The sequence below is a fragment of the Acomys russatus genome, chromosome X (genome assembly GCF_903995435.1).
Source record: "Acomys russatus chromosome X, mAcoRus1.1, whole genome shotgun sequence".
Classification (NCBI taxonomy): domain Eukaryota; kingdom Metazoa; phylum Chordata; class Mammalia; order Rodentia; family Muridae; genus Acomys; species Acomys russatus.
This window is the reverse complement of record NC_067169.1, coordinates 81503993-81528146: the sequence shown is the minus strand read 5'-3', so window position 1 is coordinate 81528146 and position 24154 is coordinate 81503993. Positions and strand designations below refer to the sequence as shown.

The 24154-nt window shown below is 37.7% G+C and overlaps 1 protein-coding gene across 2 annotated transcripts in view; it reads right to left on the bottom strand.

The window, feature by feature from the left end:
- Positions 1-1059: 1059 nt before the first annotated feature.
- The window catches only part of Rnf128 (ring finger protein 128), a 104868-nt gene continuing 81773 nt past the window's right edge, over positions 1060-24154 (bottom strand). For both annotated transcript variants that reach the window (XM_051141266.1, XM_051141265.1), the window contains exons 3-7: positions 13457-13528; positions 8810-8892; positions 7861-7957; positions 6971-7139; positions 1060-1304 (exon numbers count right to left, since the gene is read on the bottom strand). In XM_051141266.1, coding sequence (XP_050997223.1) covers positions 1171-1304; positions 6971-7139; positions 7861-7957; positions 8810-8892; positions 13457-13528 — 555 coding nt within the window. In that variant the 3' untranslated portion in view covers positions 1060-1170. The remainder of the gene's footprint in view (positions 1305-6970; positions 7140-7860; positions 7958-8809; positions 8893-13456; positions 13529-24154) is intronic.

Genomic DNA, 24154 nt, shown 5'->3' with positions numbered 1-24154 from the left:
CATTTTCAAATCAGTGTACAAGAATGCAATGGTTTCATCCATTATATATTCAGCAAACAAAAATACATGTTTGTTCTATTTTGGTCTAAATTCTGCCGGGAATTTGTACTGGGAACAAAACTAATGGACAAGCCACACAAAATAGAAATAAAGTGCATTTTTCAAATAGCTCTATTTAACTTTGGTGGTTGAAGCTTCAAACTTTATATTAAGGCACCTGGGATTCCACTCTTCCCTTGATTCTTTTTCAAACACCAACAAAATGCATTCACAAAAGTATAGATATATGGATTCAAATTTAATGTAATTAGAGCCCATTAGGCCAAATGTAAACTCAATTTTCAAAGTTAACATTGTTTGGAAAATATTTTCCACAGACAAATCTTACAGAACAATTTCTATATATGAATTCTGCACAGTAACCAGTTACCAATTTTCTGTGATTTATTCTGCTATTACTATTTTTAAATCTTATGGTAGGTTCTATCCTATGCTTTTGAAAATTTCGAGTTTGAGAAATAGTTTACAATATTTTTGTAAGAAACTTTTTGTGTCTATAATCTTGTGTGGTGTCACTAATAGACTGATCAACCAACTCAGTTCATATTTTCTGACAAACTATGCTCAACACTCACATGAAGTACATACACAGCCTAATTTTAAAAAGAAAAGGTTAAGATGAATATTTGCTTTAATCTTGTACTATCAATGTAATGCCTAAGTTTGCATTGCTTTTTACAATTCCAGATCAATATAAGCACCTGGAGACAAACCCTGACACATATAGCCCAAGCTAAAATAGTAGTATTGTTTAATTATGATGCTATCATAAAATAAAGTGATCACAGCTACACCACATTTTTAAAGCAACATATTTTATACGAAAGTTGTTACAAATGAAAAACCTGACTACTTATAGACAGTTTTGAATGTTTAAAAATGTTGCTATCACTATCATCAGGAGGGACTTGCCTATGAAAACCATAGTAAGTTTGTGGAAAAAGTTACTAGGTTAAATATGTCAAGCCATTTACCTATAGTATAATACCAGTCATCTCAGCACTTTCAGCTTCCTTCTTGTTTTAAGTTTACCCAGTTCATTCATAGTAAACTAGGCCCTGATTGGCAGTCCTGGTATAACTAACGATTCAAGTTTTCTATTGACAGAGTTTATGATTTAATTTCTCGAACAGCAGTCTCTTGATCAGGAGTTTCATCTTCTTCAAAGGTTGGGTTGTCAACATGGGGAACAACATCCACTGCCACAGAATTTGCTTCATGGTTTACCAGCTGCAGATTTTCATCTGGAAACGGAAGCGAATATGTTAGGATGATTATACCTTTTTCTCCCTTCAAGGCAGAATTCTGCTTTCATTTCCAGGAAGGCTTCCTTGTTCGATGCCATTATACTTTTATAAATCATCAGTGTATTCTCATACTAACTGTCTGTTCCTTACTATATGACTTTTTAAAAAATCCAAGTGTAGGGTGCCCTCCTGTATTCAATGCACTCAGCGGATGAGGCATAAGCATTCTTGTGCCTTCAAGGCTAGCCTGAGCTACATAGTAAATTTCAGGCTATCCTAGGCTACAATATAAGATTCTGTCCCCCAAAATACCTCACAATTTATATTGTTTCCCATAAGACACTTTTGGCATTATTGACTTATGATTCCCATTTTTTTGATTCATGTATATGTGTATACTTTTACTTAGATTATAAGCTCATTAAAGGCAAACGTTACATCTTTTGATTATTTTATTTCCTAAATATAACAGTTCTTAAGCCTGGCTGCACATTACTATCACTTGGGCTATTTGGACGTAGTTGTATAGTAAATAAAATACATAATCATCCTAAACGAAAAAGGGTAGTAGATGAACAAAATGAACCCAAAACCTCAATAACTTCGTGCCATATGGCAAAAAATAAAATGGATTGCCTAGTAGCTGCTGAAAGTATTTTATGTTTATTCTAGAATTGAGAGGTTCAGTAAATATATTTTGGATAAGGAAAGCCCTTCTCTTTTCACTGTCATTAAAAGGAATTCCAGGTAAGGCTGGTAGGATAGTCTGGAGTGCACCCTGTGGTATGGACCTGCAATCATATTCATCCAGCAATAGAAACTCCAGATACCATCCAGATAAGAGGGAGAGGGACAGAGAAAAGAAGGGGAGGGTAGGCTCTGGGAGCAAACATGTACCTTCCGCCCAGCCTTGTGCCTTGAAAGAACTGACTGTAATAACCACCCACTGACAATAAGTGTGTCAAGTGCCCACATCTTGGTTTTGATAACAATCTCTAAGACCTCATGAAGAAATGTCAGATTCTGAAACTGGGGGTGTATACAATTAACATAGATTCTAGCCTAGCTGTCAGCAAACTGTCTCACAGAGCCGAAGCCACAATGAAGAGTGATTGTCACATAAAAAAAAAAAAAAAAGTTTTCAAGATAAATCAACCTCTCCAAAAAGACATACACAAAAAGAATGTGCAACAGAAAAGTATGTGACCTTCAAACTCTAAATATTTACTACCTGGTCCTTTAAAGGGGGAAAATCAACCTAAAACTGAAAACATGCTATGGTACATGAAAATAAGGAAGCCAAAGGAAGAAAGAACCCAACTTAGCCAAGTTTCTGAAGACAGAATCAAGGACTTTATGAGCAATGGGCTAATCATAAACTAAGAAGGAATAAAAGAAATATCTGTGATCTCAGTCTATTAAAATAACAGAATAATATATAAAAGGAATGGCTCTTCCTTACATTTAAAAATTAGTATGTGTGGGAAGAATGCCAGAAATAGAAAATCACTATTTGTTGACTATGTCAACAATAATTATAACAGGAAGTATCAATTATTATGAACGTTGGCCCGAAGAGGAGCCATGAAAAACAAAAAATATAAATAGTTTCCAAGCTTCTATCAAAGAAATATTTAATAATTACAAATGGAAAATAGTAACTTTAAAGGGAAGAATTTGGCAGACAGACTCCTTAACCAAGTGAACAAAGTTAAAAATCATTTGTAATGAGAACACTGTGTGCCTCATAATGTGTGCTGCTGGCTGGGACATAGCTTCACGTCTCTGGCATTCTTACCAGAAATGGTCAGGGATTTAATTACCATGAAGCAGACAAGGCTAAATAAAAGGACATTTTATAAAGTCACAACGGAAAAGTAATTTTCAAAAGTATCAATGTCACAAAAGGCAAATATTAAGGAATTGCCATAGACTGGAGATCCAGGAGACAGACAAGTACATGAAATGTGGGATCTTGAGGCAGAAAAGGGACATGTGTAGGCCAGCTGGAGAAGCTGAGCAGGGCTGTAGTTAATATTTCATCAGGCCATTTCCTACGTTCCACACAGGTATATGGTTATTTTAGATTTCTCATTTGCAGAAGCTAGGAAATGGGTAAATGGCCATTATCTGTACTATTGCTGTAATTTATTTTCTCAGTTAATCTGAAGTTATTTCCAACTTAAAACAAAAACCACCTGTAATTGGGCCCCATCCCTAATGCATTCTGATATAATTGTTCTAAAGTGCTGTTTATATGCCATGTTTTGTTTTTTTAAACCTCTCCATGTGATTCTGACATACAGAGAGGTTGGCGATCAGGGGCTTTACTGGATGTACCCTGGGTGTGGTCCCTGTACCAGAAGTATCAGTACTACCATGAGATTCGCTAGAGATACAGATTCTCAGGCCCCACTCCAAACTCAAGTCAACAAGTCCTCCAGGAAAGTAGGTATGTATTTAACTTTGAAGACAAGTATTCTAACAGAACTGATCCCAATGATGTGCTGCATAGTGCAGTGGACTATGCATTTGCAAAGTTATAAAAATCAAATGTCACTATACTTATCAGTGACAAATATGCAAGATCCCCAAACCACCAATATACAATCACAGACAAAATTGGATACAGTCTAAGTGGTCATTTATACAACACAAATTTACATATCTTAGGTAGCAGGTGTGCTGAGTAGAAAACAGGTTAATATAAGATGCTCTAGAAAATATAAAAACTGTAAAAAAAAAATGTGTGATACAACTTAGTTCCCTAAATAGAAATTTGTGGATGTGGATATTCAAGTTGAATAAAGGCTTCTTAAAGACTCAGAGGCAAGTCTTCAAAGGGGAGCTGGTGTTAGACTGGGAAAGGAAGAATAGAAGCATAGCATAGAGAAAAGCAAGTACCTCAAAACTGCCAATATGTATGGAAGATTGGAAATTAGGGGGACAGAATTGAGAGAAGAAATTGGACCAACAGGAAGGAGGGAGTGAAGAATCTTGGGAAGAAGGATGTTTAAGGCCTCAAAGTGGGTGTCCCTACCATTCACCCAGGTAAGAATGGAGGAGGAACATGGATCGTTATTTCATTTGCCATGCAAATGATCTGCATAGTCTCTTCTGTTTCCCCACCCTCCTAAGCAACCCCCACAAGAACTGAATGCAATCAAGCAGGATTGAATTTTTTATATAAAAAACTAGCACAAATTATATTATCTTTTATCTCCATTGAACTCTCTGATCACACCGTTGCGGGAACACAAGACCATCTTGAGAAAGAGACAATGACTCAGTATTATAGGTAACAGATAATTGAGATTCCTATGAGTGTACTCAAGGAAATATCTGGAAATTAGATTGCAATAAGTTCAAAGTTTGCTTTTACACGTTTGTGTGCCTGGTGACAAGTGGTATCTATGGTCCTGAGAACCTTACAGAGGAGCAAAGGTTGACGCCAGGGGAGGCTGACCTGTTCACGAGTACTGTGGTAATTAGCTCCTGCCACTTTTACATTAAAATCATCTTACTTCAAAGTAAGGACCGAGGGGGGAAATTTCCAATCAAGAAAATCATGGAGCTGCCAGATGAGAGGATCAGGAATTCAAGGCCAGCCCGGGCTACATGAGAACCTGTCTCGAAAAGACAAAAACTGAACAAGCATGTAAGGAGCAGACCCTCAGCTCTCTGGACTCTCTGAAGGTAGGCAGATGTGATTTATGGGTTTTGGTAATGGCTTAAACTAAAATGTACTTCACATCTCATAAAATGTGTTCTTTTAACTATATAATTCAACTGCAGGTGTAGCTGAATAGTGGTATGCAAGAGGCTCTAGTTTCCATGCCTAACAATACAAAAAAAATACATACATAAAATATACATACATACATACATACATACATACATACATATTTCAATGGGTTTTGTCATAAACACAGAATTTTGAAACCATCACTACCAGCTAATTTTATTTTTAAACAATTTTTAGAATTATTTAGTTTTTGTAGATGTTTTGCCTGCGTATATGTATTTGTACCATGGTGCCTTCAGAGGTCAGAAAAAGCCATGTGATGCCCTGGAACTGGAGTCACAGATGGTAATATGGATGCTAAGAACCAAACTCAGATTCAGTGCAAGAGTACTCTTAACCGCTGAGCCATCTCACCAGCCCCTACCTAATTTTGAACATTTCTGTCTCTCCCAAAAGAAATCCTTTACCTATTACCAGTCATTTCCCATCTTCATCCACTGACTGTGCTATCTGCCTATAATGGTGCACCGGGACTCTCCATATAAACAAAATGGTAAGCTGGTCAGGGTGGGGCAGGTTTGTGAGCCTAGCACTTGGAAGGTGAAGGCTATGCTCAGCTACATACCAACTTCAAGGGTAATCTGCTTCCCATGAGACTCTGTCTCAATAAACAAAAGCAAACAAGCATACAATATGTGATTCTTTGTGTCTGGAAGCTTAAAGAATTTCCAAGGCTCATGCCTGTGTAGCACTTACCAATACTTTTTTTCAAGAAAAAAAATTAATGTATGCCAGTATGTATAGGTCAAAGAAGACCTTAAGAGGGTTCAGTTCTCTCCTTCCTATGCCTGGCACCTTCTGTTATATGCATGCAGCAAATTTTGTTTATTTGTTTGTCAGTTAACAGATGCATCCTTTCGACTTTGGTGCTATTAAGAACAACGTTGTTGGGAATACTCATGTACTAGTTTTGTTTTGTTTCGTTTTTTGTTTCTTTGTTTTTGTTTTTCAAGACAGGGGTTCTCTGTGTACCCTTGGCTGTCCTGAACCCACTTTGTAGACCAGGATGGCTTCAAACTCACAGAGATCCACCTGCTTCTCCCTCCTGAGTGCTGGAATTATAAGCGTGTGACACCAGGCCCAGCATCATGTACTAGTTTTTGTGTGGGCATATGCTCTCATTTCTCTTCGCTTAAAAATACTTAGGAATGGGGAAAAGAAGAAAAACATGGAGAAACTGAGGTTAGATGAAGATTTGATATGATATCTTTATAAGGAATTCTAAAAATTCCCCCAAATTTCTCCATTCATGTAAAATTCCTAGATTATAATAATAATTCACATGAATTCCAAAAACAGTATGTTCAGTCTTAGTTTTTAACAAGTGGTTCATGCCCTAAAATTGTCAACAGGTGGCAGCACATACCATTGTTAAACCTAGTTTCCTACCTGCAAGATGGATTCCTGAGAAGATAGGACATAAAATCTAGCTTTCGTAAACCAAATTCTTCTATTATTTCAGGAGTCATTTAGCCTACATTCTGATTTATCTGTAATAAACAATGGCATCTAAAGTTTAAAGTTTCTCCTTCGCCTCAGTAAGTAAGAAGTTAATGAGCCAATATTTAAACGGCCCAGAGAGCAGCTTTCCAACAAAACTCTTCCTTTGTGAATAATCCCAAGTCCACCTGCGTGTCTTCTATTTTAGATATATCTGAATATGTATGTACTCTTCTAATATGCATATATTTTATGGCAGGAGTGCATCTTTTATTGTGACATTTCAAATAGAAGAAAACCTTGAAATTGCATAATGGAGAAATGGAACAACTACTAAAACGCAAGAATATGTGGCCAGATGTGTGGTCCACAGTGGATTCCGTGTGATGAGCTCACTAGCCTTCAGCACTGTGCTTACTTGCTGACTGCACGTGTTCCTCCAGAGGCGGCTCATCTGCTCCCTGTACGGAAGCATATCCAGATGATGCAGTCTCACTGCGATTATCCTCTTCATGGGGAGAGGCGGTATTAGATGCCTCATTAGACACAGGAACTTGTAAAGACACTGATCCATCTTCAACATCCACCTTTAGAAAAGCGTTTGAACAAAAGAGGTTTGGAGCACATGCATTACAATAACATATGATTATGATGGTACGGTGATAACTCAGAGCAATATTTCCTAGCCTTACAACAATTTCTAACCCATTTTCATGATCACAAAAATCTCTTGCTGGCCCCAGTCACAGTAGCTGGGGTAGGAATTAGCTCTACCAATGAGGTACAATGCTGGTACAAAGTAGGCACTCAAAATATATTAATATATATAATTCTGTCCTCCGAAAAGATCTGAGAATTGCGCTCATCTGCAAATTTCTGTTACGTTAAAAAGATTTTGTTGAGTCAATATTTATTGTATCTTGAACGTAAGTTTTTTTCATTTACCAAAACCAAAATTATATTTTTATTTTGCTTTCTCAGACTATCATAATCACTTAATGACAAATTTGGTAAGTAAGCAAAGACAGGGTTAAAACAACAAAGAAGATAACAAGTTGGTAGTTTATATATGTATCAGTTTGACTTTTGATCCATATAAGTACATTGGAAAAGAAGGAAAATGGATATGTCCAAGATACTAGAAACCTCCTTGTGTCTATGAAGGAAATAAGTCTCTTTTTAGGTATAAACTATATGATTTATACATTACCTACCAAGAGAGAAAAGGATGTTATTTTCATGAATGACCAGGTATATAAACACCACACTACTGAAGTTCTCTCATAGAAAGAATATAGCAACATTTACCTCAATTCCCAGAGCTTTGAGAATGTCACATTTGCACATGGGGCAAGTCCTGTGTTCTAAAAGCCACGGGTCCACACATGTCTTATGGAAAATATGACTAATGAAAGAGAAAAGAGAATTTAGTTATAGAATATGAAACAACAACACTTTCACACACACACACACACACACACACACACACACACACACACACGGGGGGGGGGGGGAGATTATACTTAGCCTTTGCATGGATGTCTTTTTCCCCTTTTGAACAGGCCATTAATAAAGGAGCCACAAGAATAGATTTTTGGAGATTTTACAATATAGAGGCCCCATTACTCTAGCCTCAAAAAGCTATTTTTAGTATCCATAAACTTGAAAATGACTAATGCTACCTGACTTAAATCTGTTGGTATTTCAAATGTCACAATAGTAAAATGATCAGTACCCTAACTCTAAATGGAGTCATCATTCTCAGTAACAGACTGACTGACACAGTACTGAGTACACCACAATATTGACGCTTTAGGTGGTGGAATTTGCTCCAAGAATACCACTAGTTATTAGTTTAGATGAAGCATGTTAAAGAATCCTCCAGAGAGGAGTAAGTTTTTGAAAACATCTAAAGAGTAAAGACTTCAAAATAGCGCACTAAGTTGATTTTAATTTTTCTCAGTAGGAATGTTAGAATGAGTTGAAAATAATCAAGTACTGAACACGCATGCGTGCGCTTGCACATGCACACGCGCGCGTGCACACACACACACACACACACACACACACACACACCTGACTAGGTTTCTCAGTTTCCTGCAGAGAAAACAAACTGTTAAGAACAAATTGTACTGGATTTTGGAAACTATAATTGAATTTAGTGCTATATCAATTTGGAAGCATTCAAAATAGTTTTCCTTCGTTGTGTTAATTTTGTGTAAGTTTTTTTACAGATATGAAAGAAGATGAGACTTACTTGCAGGTTAGGATGCGCACCAAATCATTTGGTTTATAGAGCTCGATACACACAGCACAGCTATCTCCATCAGGTCCAATTTCCTATGGATGAATAGTTATTGTTACTCAAACAAGGAAAAGTAAATTAAACTTCAGAGCTAGACCAGCATATGCATTTAACACCTAGAAATACCTATAGAAGGAGAAACTTCTTATTACCGAGTATGTGGCTGTAAAGTTTCAACGCGTGACTTAAAATTTACTGACGTTGTGAGGAGGTAAAATAATGAAGCCAACAAACCGAAGAAAGAACAAGTAAATCATGTAGTAGTGACTTCAACTCTTTTTCTTGACTTTAGAATTCATAAAAAGCCATTTGTATGCTTTATTGTTATGTTTTCTTTGAAAGGTATAATTTACATACAGTTAGTCTACAGTTCTGCATGTTCTGAAAGACATATATAGTAATCTAATCCCCACCACAATCAAGGTATAGAATACTAACATTGCGCCAATAAATTCATCCATATCCCCTTAACAGCTAAGCCTTTTCCTCTTTCCCAATCTCTGCTCATCACTGATATATTTTCAATTCCTATATCTTAGGCTTTTAAAAATTAATGCCATATAAATTGAATCATGTACTATCTGGCTTTTGAGTCTTCCTTCACTAATCATAAGGCCTTTGATATTCAAGTATGTTATTTGTAGGTAGAAGTAGGACTCTCTTACCCTGTTATTATTAAATTTCATTCCATGGTACAACTATTCTATGGCATGACCATTCCACAGCTTATCTACTCACTAGATGATGAGAATTTGGATTCTTTCCAGTTTGGGCAATTTCTAATAACTATGTTTAGGAATTTAATGGGAATAGAGGGGCTTCCTTCCTCTACAGTGAATATTTAGTATGGTAGGTATATTTTTAACTTCATAAAGAGTTGCTAGTCTGTTTTTCAGGGTGGTCATGATCATTTAGCACTGTCACCAGAAAATACTTAAGAACTCCAGAGGCTCTAGACATCCACCAGGTCTTGGCTTTTCCTGTTGTTATTACTTTCAGCCAGTCTAATGAATGTGTGGTGCTATCACATGTGGCTCTAATTTTGTATTTCCCTAATGACTAGTGACATTGAGTAACCTTTGGTATACTTCTCAGACATATGTTTCCTTGATGAAATCTCTATTTAGCAGACTTACTATATTGATTAATTTTTAAGCAATATTGTTATTGCTGTGAGCTACCAAGTGGGTGCTGGACATTGAACTCAGGACTTCTGTAAAAGCCGTAAGTGCTTTTAAATTCTGAACCATCTCTTCAGCCCATGATTATTCAAAGTAACTAGCACATACGGTATTAGGTTTCATTATGACATTTTTGTTTTCTGTTATTTATTTTTATGTCATGTGTACGAGTGCCTGAATGTATGTCGGTGCACCAATGTCCACACAGTGCCTGCAGAGGCCAGAAGAGGGCATTGGACCCCCTGGGACTAGAGTTGCAGATGATGGTGAGCCACCACATGCCTGCTGGAAGGAACACCTCCACTGCAAGAGCAACAAGTGCCCTTAGCCACTGAGTCATCTCTCCAGGCCCCTCACTGGGGAATTTTAAATTTGTTTGTTGCTGTTGTTGTTGTTGCTCATTCTCCTCCTCCCGTATTCTCTACTATGTCCCTGACCCATCTTGTACCTTCATACACCTCCTCCATAACTTCCTCTCTGCTCACATGTTTGCATCTATATTTTTATTTGGATGCTCCTGTTGGTATTGAGTCAAGAATTACTTCATTTAATAAATATGTGGTTTGAAAATATTTTCTCCAAGACTGAACCTTGTGTTTTCCTTCTTTAAAAACTGTCTTTCAAGTAACAGAGATACATTTGTTTGTTTGTTTGTTTGTTTGTTTGTTTAGTTGACATAGGGTCTCATTATGTAGCCCTGGCTATCTGGGAATTTGCTATGTAGACCAGGTTGGCCTCACACTCAGACATGCCTATGCCTCCCAAGCTCTGGGGTTAAAGAATGTGGTCCATCATGTCCAGTAAGAATAGGAATTATTTTTATTTTTATTTTACTTTACATGTATGTAAACTTTACCTTCTTGTATGTCTGTATACCATGTGCATGCCTGGTGCCTGCAGAAGCCATGAGAGGGCACTAGACCCCTTGGAACTGGAGTTACAGATGGTTGTGAGTCACTATATAAGTGTTAGAAATTGAACCTGGATCCTCTGAAAGAGTAACCAGTGCCCTTGAGCCATCTTACCAGCCCCAAAAGAACAGACATTCTTAAACTTTGAAAGTCAAATTCCACATTTTCTCTGTGGACTTGTTTTTGGTGTCATGCCTAAACGCTATTAATATAAAAACCATCAATGTATCCCACATCATGAATTATTTTTCCCAAAGACTTCTAAAGAATTTATAGCTATGGGTTTTATATTTAGGCCTACACTCTGTTTTTTTTTTAGTTGATTTTTACACTGAATGGGGAATGGAAGTGTTTTTTAAATGGATACTGTACTGGCTAGTTTTGTATCAACTTGACACAAGAGTCATTTTGGAAGAAACAAAATGTCAGCTAAGAAAATGCTCCCACCAGATTGGCCTGTGGTGCATCTTCTTGATTGATGATGATAGGAGGGCACAGTTCACTGTAGGTGGTGTCACCCTGAGCTGGTAGTCATGGGTACTCATGGGTACTATAAGAAAGCATGCTAAGCAAGCCTTGAGGAAGCAAGCCAGTAAGCAGTGCTCCTCCATGGCCTCTGGATCAGTTCCTGTCTCCAGGTTCCTGCCTTGTTTGAGTTTCTGCCTTGACTTCCCTCAGTTATAGACTGTCACGTGGAACTGGAAACTGAAATCAACCCTTTCCTCTCCCAGTTGCTTTTGGTCACACTGCTTCGATCAGTGCATAAAGTTCTTGCTTTGTATCTTCATAAAAAATAAACTAATCATGCAACTGTTGGTCCATATCTGGATTCTGTACTGTTCATTCACGTATTGCTCTAGCATTTCTACACTCCCATAGATACAGCCTAAAATAATTCTGAAAACTTGAACTTGAAATCCTTCTACCTCAGCTTTTCTGGTTGCTAGAATTGAATGCATGTACCAGCATTATCCAACAGGATCCAGGAATGGAGTCCTGTGAGGAGAATCCTGAGTGCTTATGAGAACACTCCAAACAACAACAACAACAACAACAACACACACAAAAAAAAACAAGACAAGAGTCTTGTGACCTCAGTTTCTTCAAAATACAGACTCATTCTTGGAATGTGTCTCATGCTCCTCCCAGGAGTAGCAGATAGAAGTGAGTTTACTCCAGATTACTCATTAATGCTTGCTGCTGTTATTCAAGTGCTTATATAAGCAGGCAAACATGTTTTTACCATGTGTGCCTTGTCTTATGGTTGTATACAGCTTGCAATCATGAGAACTTTACTCATTTGACCATTCTTTGCCCTCAGAATATAGACTGTCTGGTTCTCCGAATAAGTTGACTCCTGCATGAGGCTTTAGTCCACTTTTTCTTATTGACACTATTCTCCCAGGTCTCACCACTTCTAGAGTACTGACATTCAACTTCTACAGTTCTTATTCATCAAAATTGTTTTGATTACACTAGTTCTTGAGCTTTTCTAATACAATCTTATGAAAAAGAATGTGTTGAGACCGTATCTAACCCATGGGTTAGTTTAAGACAAGCTGACCTTAACAATGACATTTTTGAGCCACAAACATGATACCTATCTCCATTTCGTTAGATTTTCTTCTCCATACTTAGGATTGAGCTCAAAGCCTCAGTGGATGCTACCACTGAGCTGTAATCCCTACCTCCTATAGTTTCTTTCATTGATGTTGTGCAAATTTTAACATATAAATCTTGTAAATATTTTGAATATTAGTATCTAAGAACCTAATGCTTCTGATGGAGTCACAAATGGTCAAGCTTTATTTCACTAAGTCCTACTGCTGTGTGTGTGTGTGTGTGTGTGTGTGTGTGTGTGTGTGTGTGTGTGTGATGTCTTTTCTCATCAATGCATTTTCAACTGTCCAAAATAACAAATGAACTTTCAAAAAAAGTTGCACTGAAGCACTATGTTATTTTTCTATCATCGCTATTGCAAACTACCATCACTTAGTAGCTTACAGTAGCATGGATTATTATCTTTGGTGGAGTTCAAGAAGTTACAGAGGTGTTAGTTCCTTCTGTGAGCTTTAGGGAACGTACCTGAAATTCCTGTTTTCCTTTTTCTACCTTCTACAGAATCCTTGCATTCCCTGTTTCAAGGTCTTTTCCTTGAATCACTCCACCTTTTTTTATTCCATTGCAGTTATGCTATGTATGGTGGCCAAACCTCCTCCTTATAAGGATTCTGATTATGTTTAGGGCTTGCATAAATAATCATGAATGATCTCATACTCAAACTTTCCATATCAGCAATTTCTTTCTGGCATATAATGTAACATTCACAGGTGCCAGTGATTGGTATGTAGATACAGTTAGGGGCCATTCATTGTACAATCTAATTGTAGTATTGAATAGAATTTTAACTCAATGGGGTATATAAATGGCAATTAAAAGACAATTGGAGAAGGACATTTAGTTTAAACAATGGTCTGATAGGATTGCTTTAAAAGTAATAAAAGTACCTTGTCTCCTTGTTTCAAAGTACGCAGCTGAAGCCTTCCAATAGCTTTTTTGGCATCTGCCTTTAACTGCCTCTGTAATAAAAGTAGATATTAGAAGACATATTTTTAAAAGAGGTATGATTAAAAATGGTATAGTGATTTAATATTTATCAGTAAAGGCCAATGGAGACGGCTCCATTGGTAAAGTACTTATTACACAAGCAGTAAGGATCTAAGTGTGATGCCTAGCATCCCATAGAAGCTAGGTACCATAATGTGTGACTCACATCCTGGCATTGGGGAGGTGGAGCAGAGCTACTGTTTCTTGAGCCTTGAAAGACCCTATATCAGAAAGTAAGGTGGAGAGCAACTAAGGAAGATTGTCTTTGACCTGGTTTTTGACCTCAAGCTTCCACACCCATGTACAATTGCGTGCATGTATACAGGTGCGCGCGCGCGCACACACACACACACACACACACTTTTTGGGGGTGGCCGTTCGAGACAGGGTTTCTCTATGTAGCCTTAGTTTTCCTTTGTAGACCAGGCTGACCCCACAGAGATCCACCTGCCTCTGCCTTTCAGACTGCTAGGATTACAGGTGTGTGCCACCACGCCCAGCTCGCATCCACACATTTTTAAAAATTAATATATATTATTAATTTATTCGTGTTACATCTCAATTGTTATCCCTTGTATCCTTCCATCCCTCCCTCCCTCCCTCCCACTTTCCCCTTATTCCCCTCCCCTATGTCTGTGACTGAGGGGGACCTCCTCCCCCTGTATATGCTCATAGGGTATCAAGTCTCTTCTAGATCAGTGGCTCTCAGCCTTCCTAAGGCTGCAGTCCTTTACTGTAGTTCCTCATGCTGTGGGGACCCCCAACCAGAACATTATTTCATTGCTACTGCACGACTGTAATTTTGCTAGTGTTATGAATCATAATGTAAATAAATATCTGACATGTGACCACCACAGGGGTTGTGACCCACAGGTTGAGAAACATTGCACTAGAGCATGGTACATCTACTAGGGGTACATCCTTAAAGAAAACTGACTTTGCATCCCAAGTACCCATCAACTGGGAATAGTTCAACCAGGAGTGTAGGTTTCCAGCCTCTCCTCCTCCATGCAGGAATGCTGACTGGTTTGATCATGTACAAGTCTTATGCAAATAGCCAGAGCTGATGTGAGTTCATGACTATCATGGGCCTAGCATGTCCAGAAAATACTGTTTTGCCCCAGTCCTCTGCAACATCCAGCCCTTACAATTTTTCTGCTTCGCTCTTCTAAGATATTCCCTGAGCCTTGGCATTAGGCAGTGCGATGCTGATGCCCCATTTATGGCTGAGTACCCTCTATACTTTGACCAGTTGTGAGTTTCAGTGGTGCCTCCTGTCCACTGCACAAAGACACTTTTCTGATGAGGACTGAAAATTGCACTAATCTATGGATATAGACATATGCATTTAGAAGGCAGTTTGATACTAGGCCAATTTAGCAAAAATACTAGTAATAGGTCTGCTCCCTAGGTTCTTGGCCAGATTTATAGTGCCAGACATTAGTTCTCTCACACAGAATGGATCTTAAATCCCAAATTACTGAAACTTACTGTGTTTCTCTACTCTTAAAAACAGCATCCCTGGGACTATAATGGCAAAAAACAGTATGTTTCTCTTCTAAATGGATTCAGACGCTATGAATTTTTGAAGCAATTTTCCTATTTTCAAGTTCAGAGGACCTTAAAGTATGTCTTCTCCAACTTCTTTTCTGAAATGGGTCTTGTTTGAACAAAAATGCACAGGATTTGAATTCAAATGGACCTAGATTCAAAATCTGATTTTGTCACCGACCAAAGAATAACATTAACAAGTCACTGAATCACTGAGCTTACTTGCTTTTCTATAAAATGAGGAACATAACAACCCTCCCATATTCAATATTTTATTAGAAAAACCTGCTGCTTATAACAAACATTGTCTAGGAGGGAGGATGGAGTCGGAGTTGTTTCACCGTGCACATATCAACGATGAGTCTGGCTATTTAACGTCAAACCAAAGCTCACATAGAGAGTGGAGCAAGGACTAAACTGCACAACTGAGCTATGAGTCATATTACGAAGTGGGATGATATAACGAGTTACAAAAGATTACAAAGGATGAAATCATTGAGATACTGTCTTTCCTCTATGTAGTTTGAATTGGTCACAGGAAAAATATAAGATATTTGGTGTTAATTTGGTGAAATGTAGCAAATGAATCCCTTTCTTTCAGAAAAAAAAGTCTATATTCTATATAAGAAAGCCTCAGGTGAACATAGTACATATGTAAACTGAACTTGAGGTAGGTTTCTCATTAGGGCAGATGCTGTATGGACTCAAGAGCATTTGCAGCAAGACAGATGATTCACAATCATAATTTGAATTACAATCTTATTTTGCATTATAAAATGAATAAACTTACCAAAACTTTAGCAAACAATAGGTGTTCAGAACCAGAGTTCATTATGAGAAGTAAAAAGGATCCACCCTCCCTCCCCACTATTCAGGGTCTGTTTCCCCAATAGTGCTTCCAGCTGACACATAAGTTACATGAGAATTAGATATAATGCAAACAAAATACCTAACATAGTGCCTGACATATTATAGGTACTCAATAAAATATGTAGTAAACAAAAATATAAAAGCTGGGCAGTGGTGGTACACACCTTTATTCCCAGGACTCAGGAGCCAGAGGCAGGAGGATCTCTGTGGGTTCGAGGCCAGCTTGGTCTACAGAGCAACACAGAGAAACCCTGTCTCAAAAAAGCTAAACTAAACTACAACAAACTATTGCCTGTAAATAAGTATCACTGGATATGGGCAAAATATCTGTAAATATTCCTGAAAAATATATTTTAGAAGAAAGTAATCCATACTATGGGTATGTAAAGAATGCCCTCAATACCTAAAGATCACTTTAGAAAGGCATTTGATTTGAAACTAACAAGATTACTAACCAAACTATTTTTCTTCCTTCCCAGAAATAGCAAAAATCTTTCAGATTACTACCTGAACAGTAAATATAGATTAGTAGAATTAACTAATGATGGTGCTAATGAAAGCCTAAGTAGAACTTGATCATTATAATCTCAGAGTCTAGTCCAATAAAACTACCTATAATTCAGCTGTTTTCTGATTATTTTTCAGTTTCTTGGACCTATGGTCTGTTAAACTGTGTTCCTTTCACTAAACAACTAGGACCCGCAGGCTTGGCTGTGGCTCAGATTTCTAAGCCTTAGTACTTTCTTATCACATAGATCAGGAACTACTCAGACACTAAAGGGGAAAATGCCATATAAATGGAAACAGAACCAACGAGAGAAAGGAATATAGTACACCCAGAAATATATCTTTGTTCATCCTTTTCTTATCTGTCTCTAAAGCATTTCTCATTGAGGTTTAAGCAACAAACTCTATAGCCAAGTGGAGAAATGTACTAATTTAGGAAGTACTATTTCTTTAACATGTTTATTTGATTAAGGGGATATACTCTGAGATTGGAGGGTGACCTGGTTGCAACATCTGTTACCCTGCTCATCCCCAAGGTTGACTCAGCTAATCTGGCTGGCTAGATCGGTGTCCTCTTTCAACCTTACCACTCCATGTCTGTCTTGCCCAAAGCTTCATTCTTGGTTGAAGATGACAACCTTCCCCTAATGAGGAGGACCATTCTTCCATCAAGGGTAGATGAGTAGCTGAATTTCCCCTGATAGAACCTCCAAACAAGCTCTTAGGTCTGCATTTTCAGACTTTTCATTCCTAAGTGTTCAATTCAATACATTATCAGTCCCCGAGTCACCAGTGATAATGTTTTCTACATTTACTAGCAATGAGTGCTAAACAAGTACTTTTCCTTCATTCCAGCTACAACTGTAACACAAATTAATTTGAGATTAACGCTCAAAGGCAAAGTTATATGCTATGTATGAATCTAGTCCCAAGAAACAAAAGAGCTGGTATTAATACCAAACTAAAATAGGTGATGAGGGTAACACACACACACACACACACACACACACACACACACACACACACACACACACGACCTAATTGCAAATGCCAGGTTATTAAATAAGAAACTTGATTATAGAAATCTCTAAAGACCTACACCATTTAAAGACAGCACCCTGGTTCAAATAGTAATTTATAATTTACTCCAGAGAAGTTTCTTTGTGCAGTGGATGGTGGTAAATGCAGAAGCTCACAACTGGTCCAGATGCAAAGAATCAATGTCAGTGGAGTGCTCAGCCACAAATGGGACATCTACACCACAGCCCATCAGACAGAGCTCAGGGACCTCTATCAAAAGATAAGATCAGGATGGCTGTAAAAGCTAGAGGTCAGGGATGGCCAGTACAAAATGTCTTCTGGACCAGAGATGACCAGTGAACTCATGAGCTCACAGCAGCTGGGACTGCCTACATGAGATCAAATCAGTCAACATTCCTGCATGGAGGTGGAGCTTGAAAGCCCCTATGCCTACCTGAGGAGCTATTTATAGTTGATGGGTGATAGCAGAGGGAGGGTCAGTTTTCTTTAAGGGTGTGGCTCCTCAAAGATGACTTATGCTCTAGAGCAGTGGTTCTCAACCTTCCTAAGGCTGCGACCCTTTAATACAGTTCAGTCATGTTGTGGTGACCCCCAACCATAAATTATTTTCGTTGCTACTTCATAATTGTAAATATCTTGCCCTACTGGCTTGTCCTACACTCATGATACATAGGCAGCGCAAACCGGACTCAGTAGGTTTAAAAAAACAAACAAACAAAGAAACAAAAAAAAAAACCTCCCTTAGTGGCTACTCATTGCTTGCAGAATATTTAATTTAAAAATATAAATACTTTCACAGCTTTTTTCATGTAAGACGTTTCTCAGTTTTAGTTGTTAAAAGCCTCTTTTCTAGAGCATCTGCAGTTAGGAAAAATTTAAAGAACATTTACTGGGCCCCAACTATGTATCACACTCAGCCCTAAGAGTTTCACCTGTGTCAGCACGTATAATCATTAACTAACTTGTGAAATCAGTATTTTAATATGCAAGTTTTGTAGACAAGTCAAGTGGGTTCTGAAGCTTGACTAAAGTCCAAGCAGGTGGCTAGATCCAGCCTATTCAGCTTGTACCTGACTTTAAAGCTCCTGATCTCTGGACCTCAATACACTGCCTCCATTGTGCGCTGGTGAAGAAGCCTATAAAAGGCTTTGCATGCCTTATAAAGAAGATAAAGGAAAGAAACAAGGGAGGGAACCCTCAAAGCTATTATTCAGTCTTAAATTGTTTCTAAATTGCTATACATTGTGATTTGTGAAACGATTTAAGTGGGTGTATTATACTAACAGCCTCTCCCCGCCTCCTCAATCCTAAATCATATCTGGTGTAAGAATACTTGAAAATCGAGTTGAGAACTGAAGAAAAAAAAAAACACTGCTTTTTTTGTGTGGATGCCAATTTTCTTTACAGAAGCTTAATGCTGTTCCTCCAACCAATCCAAGTCTTTGACAGTGCCAGTAACTGAAGACAGAAGGCACACAGTTTTGGGTTGTTATTGCTGGTTTGGCCTTGACAATTTCCGAGGTGGCTGGGGGTAGGGAGCTGAAAATAACGTCAGACCAATTGTAATTTTCAATTTTAAAATCGCAGTGAACACAAGATACTCTATTTAGTTCATCTCTATATTCATACCACACTATTAAAACATGTGTCAGTCTGTTGATTTGTCTGCCTAGGGTTTGGTCACAGGGCATTTTACATTCAGTGTAACTGAAAGATGTACAAACAACTTAAAGAGTTAGACTAGGGGCTGGAGGTATGGCTCAGAGGTTAAGAGCACTATCTGCTCTTCTAGAGGTCCTGAGTTCAATTCCCAGCAACCACATGGTGGCTCACAACCATCTATAATGTGATCTAGTGCCCTCTTCTGGCCTCCAGCTGTACATGCAGGCACACATTCAGCAGAGCAATATATAAATAATAATATAAAAATCTTAAAAAAGAAGAGTTAGACTAATTACTTAATGGGGCTAGAGTACATACAAACAAGAAAAGGATAACACAAACAAACTTTTCTGCACAGGAGTCATTGCTTTAAAAAAAATAAAACAAACACTTCATTAAAAGCTAAAAAATAGGACATTTTCCAAGAATGAAAATTTAAAAATCATAATCTTGGCTCAGAGTTTATAAACACAATGTTTAAAATTTTTAGAAAATGTATAGTAAGAGGAATCTTTCGCCAGCCTACCTTTCTGAGAGCAAATACAATGTCTGTGCTATGTGGCTGTTTAGGCATGAGAAGTGAAAGGAATTGAAAAATGAAAGTTCAATGAAAACCTATGCATAATACTTAAATCAAAGAGTTCCTACAGTATGAAAGATTTATCTTTAATTAAAAAAATAAAAAAATACTTTAAGAAAAAAGGTTCCTTATAGGAGAGGAGAAGCAAGCAATTAAACAGAGCCCCATATATCTAAAAACCCTGGAGACAGGGTAAAGAGGAATATAGATGATTCCCATAAATATGGCCACTATTAGAAGCATAAGGAACTGTAATGCAAGAAAGAATTGTGAAGAAGGAAAATTGGCCAATGGATATGCTATAACTAAGATTATAGCATTGTCAAAGAAATACAATTAGCACCTTTAGAAATCATGATATGACTAAATTTGTACTTCTGAATCAACTCTAGTCCTCAGCAAACATGTCCCCTTTTCACAACCCTGGTAAATGCTGTTCTGTTCTCTAATTCTATGAGATTAACTTTTTTACAAAGAGAAGAAAATTCTGTAATTCTCCTATTCAAAATCATTTACTTGAAATTTGCTAGAACAGCAGCTCTTAAGTGCCGTCGCCATATAAAAATGGATGCTCCTGGGCTGGAGAGATGGCTCAGAGGTTAAGAGCACTGCCTGCTCTTCCAAAGGTCATTAAGTTCAATTCCCAGCAACCATACGGTGGCTCACAACCATCTATAATGAGAGCTGGTGTCCCCTTCTGGCCTGAGGGTGTTACATGCAGGCAGAACACTGTTGACATTATGAATAAATAAGTAAATAAATGACTAAGTCTTTTTTTTTTTTAAGACAGGGTCTCTTTGTGTTAGCTTTGGCTGTCCTGGACTCGCTTTTGTAGACCAGGCTGGCCTAGAACTCACAGCCTGCCTCTGCCTCCTGAGTGCTGGGATTAAAAGGCGTGTGCCACCACACCTGGCCTAAATTACTAAATGTTAAAAAAAAAGAATTGATTTTAAAAAATGGATGCTCCCAAACACACACAGTGTTAGCGCTACGTGATGGAGGATAGGTTCAATAAATTGGCTACAGCAATCATTTCACACTGTACAACATATCAAATCACCACAGAGAACATTTTGGATACAATTTTATTTGCCAATTATGCAGCAATAAAGTTGGGGAAAAGAATTAGTGATATCATCTGAGTATAGTTATGTCTGGCTGACCATTGTGGAAAACTGAGATGGAAGGATTGCTTGTGTCAAAAGTTCATCACCACCTTGGGTAACTATTATGGTCTGTGACTTAGATGTTTTCAGATGCTCATGCTATTAGGGTAGTGTTGCCAGCATTGCAAGAGGATAGAACCTTTAGGAAGTAGGTCTGAGTAAAGGCAAATTAAAGTGTTGAGGGTGTCCCCTCTAAGGGGATGTTGGGATGCACCCTTTCCTGCCTTCTTTTGTCTTCATGACCATAGCAGGGTGAATAGTTAGCCCACATAGCCACATGGTCTGCTATAATGGTTTAGCCGCCCAGGGTTAAGTGCTTGTGGACTGAAATCTCAATGCTGTGAACCACACTACAATTTCCCCACTTTAACTAATCTCAAGTACTTTGTCACAGGGGTAGAACCAAACCAAACCAAAACATACCAACAATAGTGAAACCCAGTCTCAGAAAACAAAACAAAACAAAACAAAAGAACAACAACAGTGATATAACTGTAAAATTAGAGTGCGTGAATATAGTAAAATTTGGAGACTTGTTATTTGAGTTTTCTTTCAATCTGTGAGAAATTCAGAAGACTGTAAAGATAGGTCTCTCTTAGGCAACTTACTGTGTGTAAGAGCCAAAATTCTCATGGGTTTGTAAAAGGCCCTGAACAGTTCTCAAATTTACATGAGAACATACATGTAAGCACACTAACCATAAATAAACATAAAAGCATATATATATATACATGTTTAAACATATATATATATATATAGATAGATGATAGATTTAATAGAAAATGTAATCTGTTAATGGATTTTTCTGTTAATTTAATTAATAGACTATAATTGGGAATATTCCAGATAACATTAACAATAGTTTATACTCAAATGGTTTTGAGGTAGGGTCTCACATTTTAGCCCAGGCTTATCTAGAATTTACTATGTAGTCAGGGCAGCCTAAGCCTTCTAAATGATGATATCATAGGCATGAGTCAACATACCATGGTCAAAGGACAAATTTTCAGATAGTAATACACCTTAGTCCTTCTTCATCCAAGAGCACTCTGTGTTACTATTTCTAACAGTAAGCTACAGAAAAATGTGTGGCATATCTCTACCTAGGGAACTAATTTGAGTATCAGAGTCCCAGACTCAAATGGTAGGAGTGAGGCGGGCTGGTACCCTGGGTCATTGTGCTCACAACTGGTCGTGCTGTCTGAAATACAGGACCTGGACAATGAAACCAGGTGCATATCATCTAGCTAGATTGTTGTGCAAAACAATCTTGAAAAACTGGTACAACATGGTTCATTGCTCCAGCCGTATCTAACAATACATCAATCACTACTATAAAGGACACTTTGAGGGCCACATTCCTAGGGTTGGCTAATGTCCAGTCATGGTTAACTTGGGAACATTCAAGGAGTAAGCAGCTAGTTCTGCTCTGTTACCTCTTGCCTTACAATCTGTTCACATTGTCTTTGGTCAAAATCTTTTTTTTTTTTTACAACAAAATCATCACGCAATGCCTTTTAGAAAAGTATTTTTATATATAAATACTTCAATTGGTAAGTAATTACTATAGTAAGTTCTAAGTATTTATATATGCTGTTATATCTATATTTTATGTTATAATATGAACATATAAATAGCATTCAGTTGATTTTTATAGATTGTTGTTGAATCTATATTTATATTAGTAAAATATTTATATAAGCATATATATATATATCATATACACAAACCAGACATGCACATATAGACACACACAGTCTGTAAGGACAATAAATATATGGAACAGATGCAGAAACCAACAAGAGGTAGAAAGGGGGGCAAAGAAACAATTCAACCTCTAGACCTTCACAAATATCTTTTTTTTAAAGACTTATTTATTATTATGTATACAGTGCTCTATCTGCATGTACACCTTCAAGCCAGAAGAGGGCATCAGATCACATTATAGATAGCTGTGAGCCACCATGTGGTTGCTGGGAATTGAACTCAGGACCTCTAGAAGAGCTTTTAGTGCTCTTACCCTCTGAGCCATCTCTCCAGCCACAAATATCTTTTATTGCTGTACCAATTTCATTATCCATTTACCCCTTGATCTATGGCTACTTGAACTTTGTAATAACCTTGTCCAGAGTAACTTAATAGAGAAATAAATTATGCAATTTCAATACTTTCTCAGGGAAGTCACTATCTATTGCCACTACATCTTGAGGAATTTTTAGTTGAATCTTATACTATATTTTATTACTATATGATCTATTTACATACAAGAGTTGACTCTTATCAACAATACTTGTATTACACAATATTACCATATGATTATTTTACTTTCTCTCTCTCTCTCTCTCTCTCTCTCTCTCTCTCTCTCTCCGCTCCCTCTCCTCCTCCTCTCTCTCTCTCTCTCTCTCTCTCTCTCTCTCTCTGTGTGTGTGTCTGTGTGTGTGTGTGTGTGTCTGTGTGTGTGTGTCTCTGTGTGTGTGTGTGTGTATACCAGAAGTTAATATCATGTATTTTCCTAAATTTCTCTCCACCTTATTTGGTTGTTCTTTTTAAATAATTATATTATTTTCCCACTTCCTTTTCCTCCTTCCAACCTATATGTACACACACACACACACACACACACACACACATATATAGCAGTCCAGTTAGTGTTACTTATATGCATATAATTTTAGAGCTAACCACTTGAATGAATAATTATGGTGCTCACCCCTAGTGAAGACTATTTCTCCTGCTCTCAGCATTCCTAAGTTGCTTGTAGCTCTTTGTCTAGGGGTTGCAGTCTGTGAGATTTTCCCCTTCCAGGTTAGGATGTCTATTGTTGTTCATTTTATTTTTTGAAACCATCTCTCCCTGGCCTAGAGCTCACAAATCTGGCTAGATCTCTAGTCTGGCCAGTAAAGCCTGGATTCTCCTGTCCCCTCCCTCCCAGCATTGGGGTTAAAGTCAAGGCTGGACATACTTGGCTTTTCTATGAGTGCTGGGGATATAATTCAGGTCTTCAATTTTGTGAAATAAGCACTTAATCAATGGAGATATTTCCCAGCCTTTTTAATGTGTGTGTGTGTGTGTGTGTGTGTGTGTGTGTGTGTGTGTGTGTGCGCGCGCGTATGTGAGTGTATGTTAGATAGAACCCAAAGTCCATGTTAGAGAAACGCTCTACTACTAGGCTACATTCTCAGAACTCAAAGAATGGTCAGAATACACTTTGGTTTAGTGAT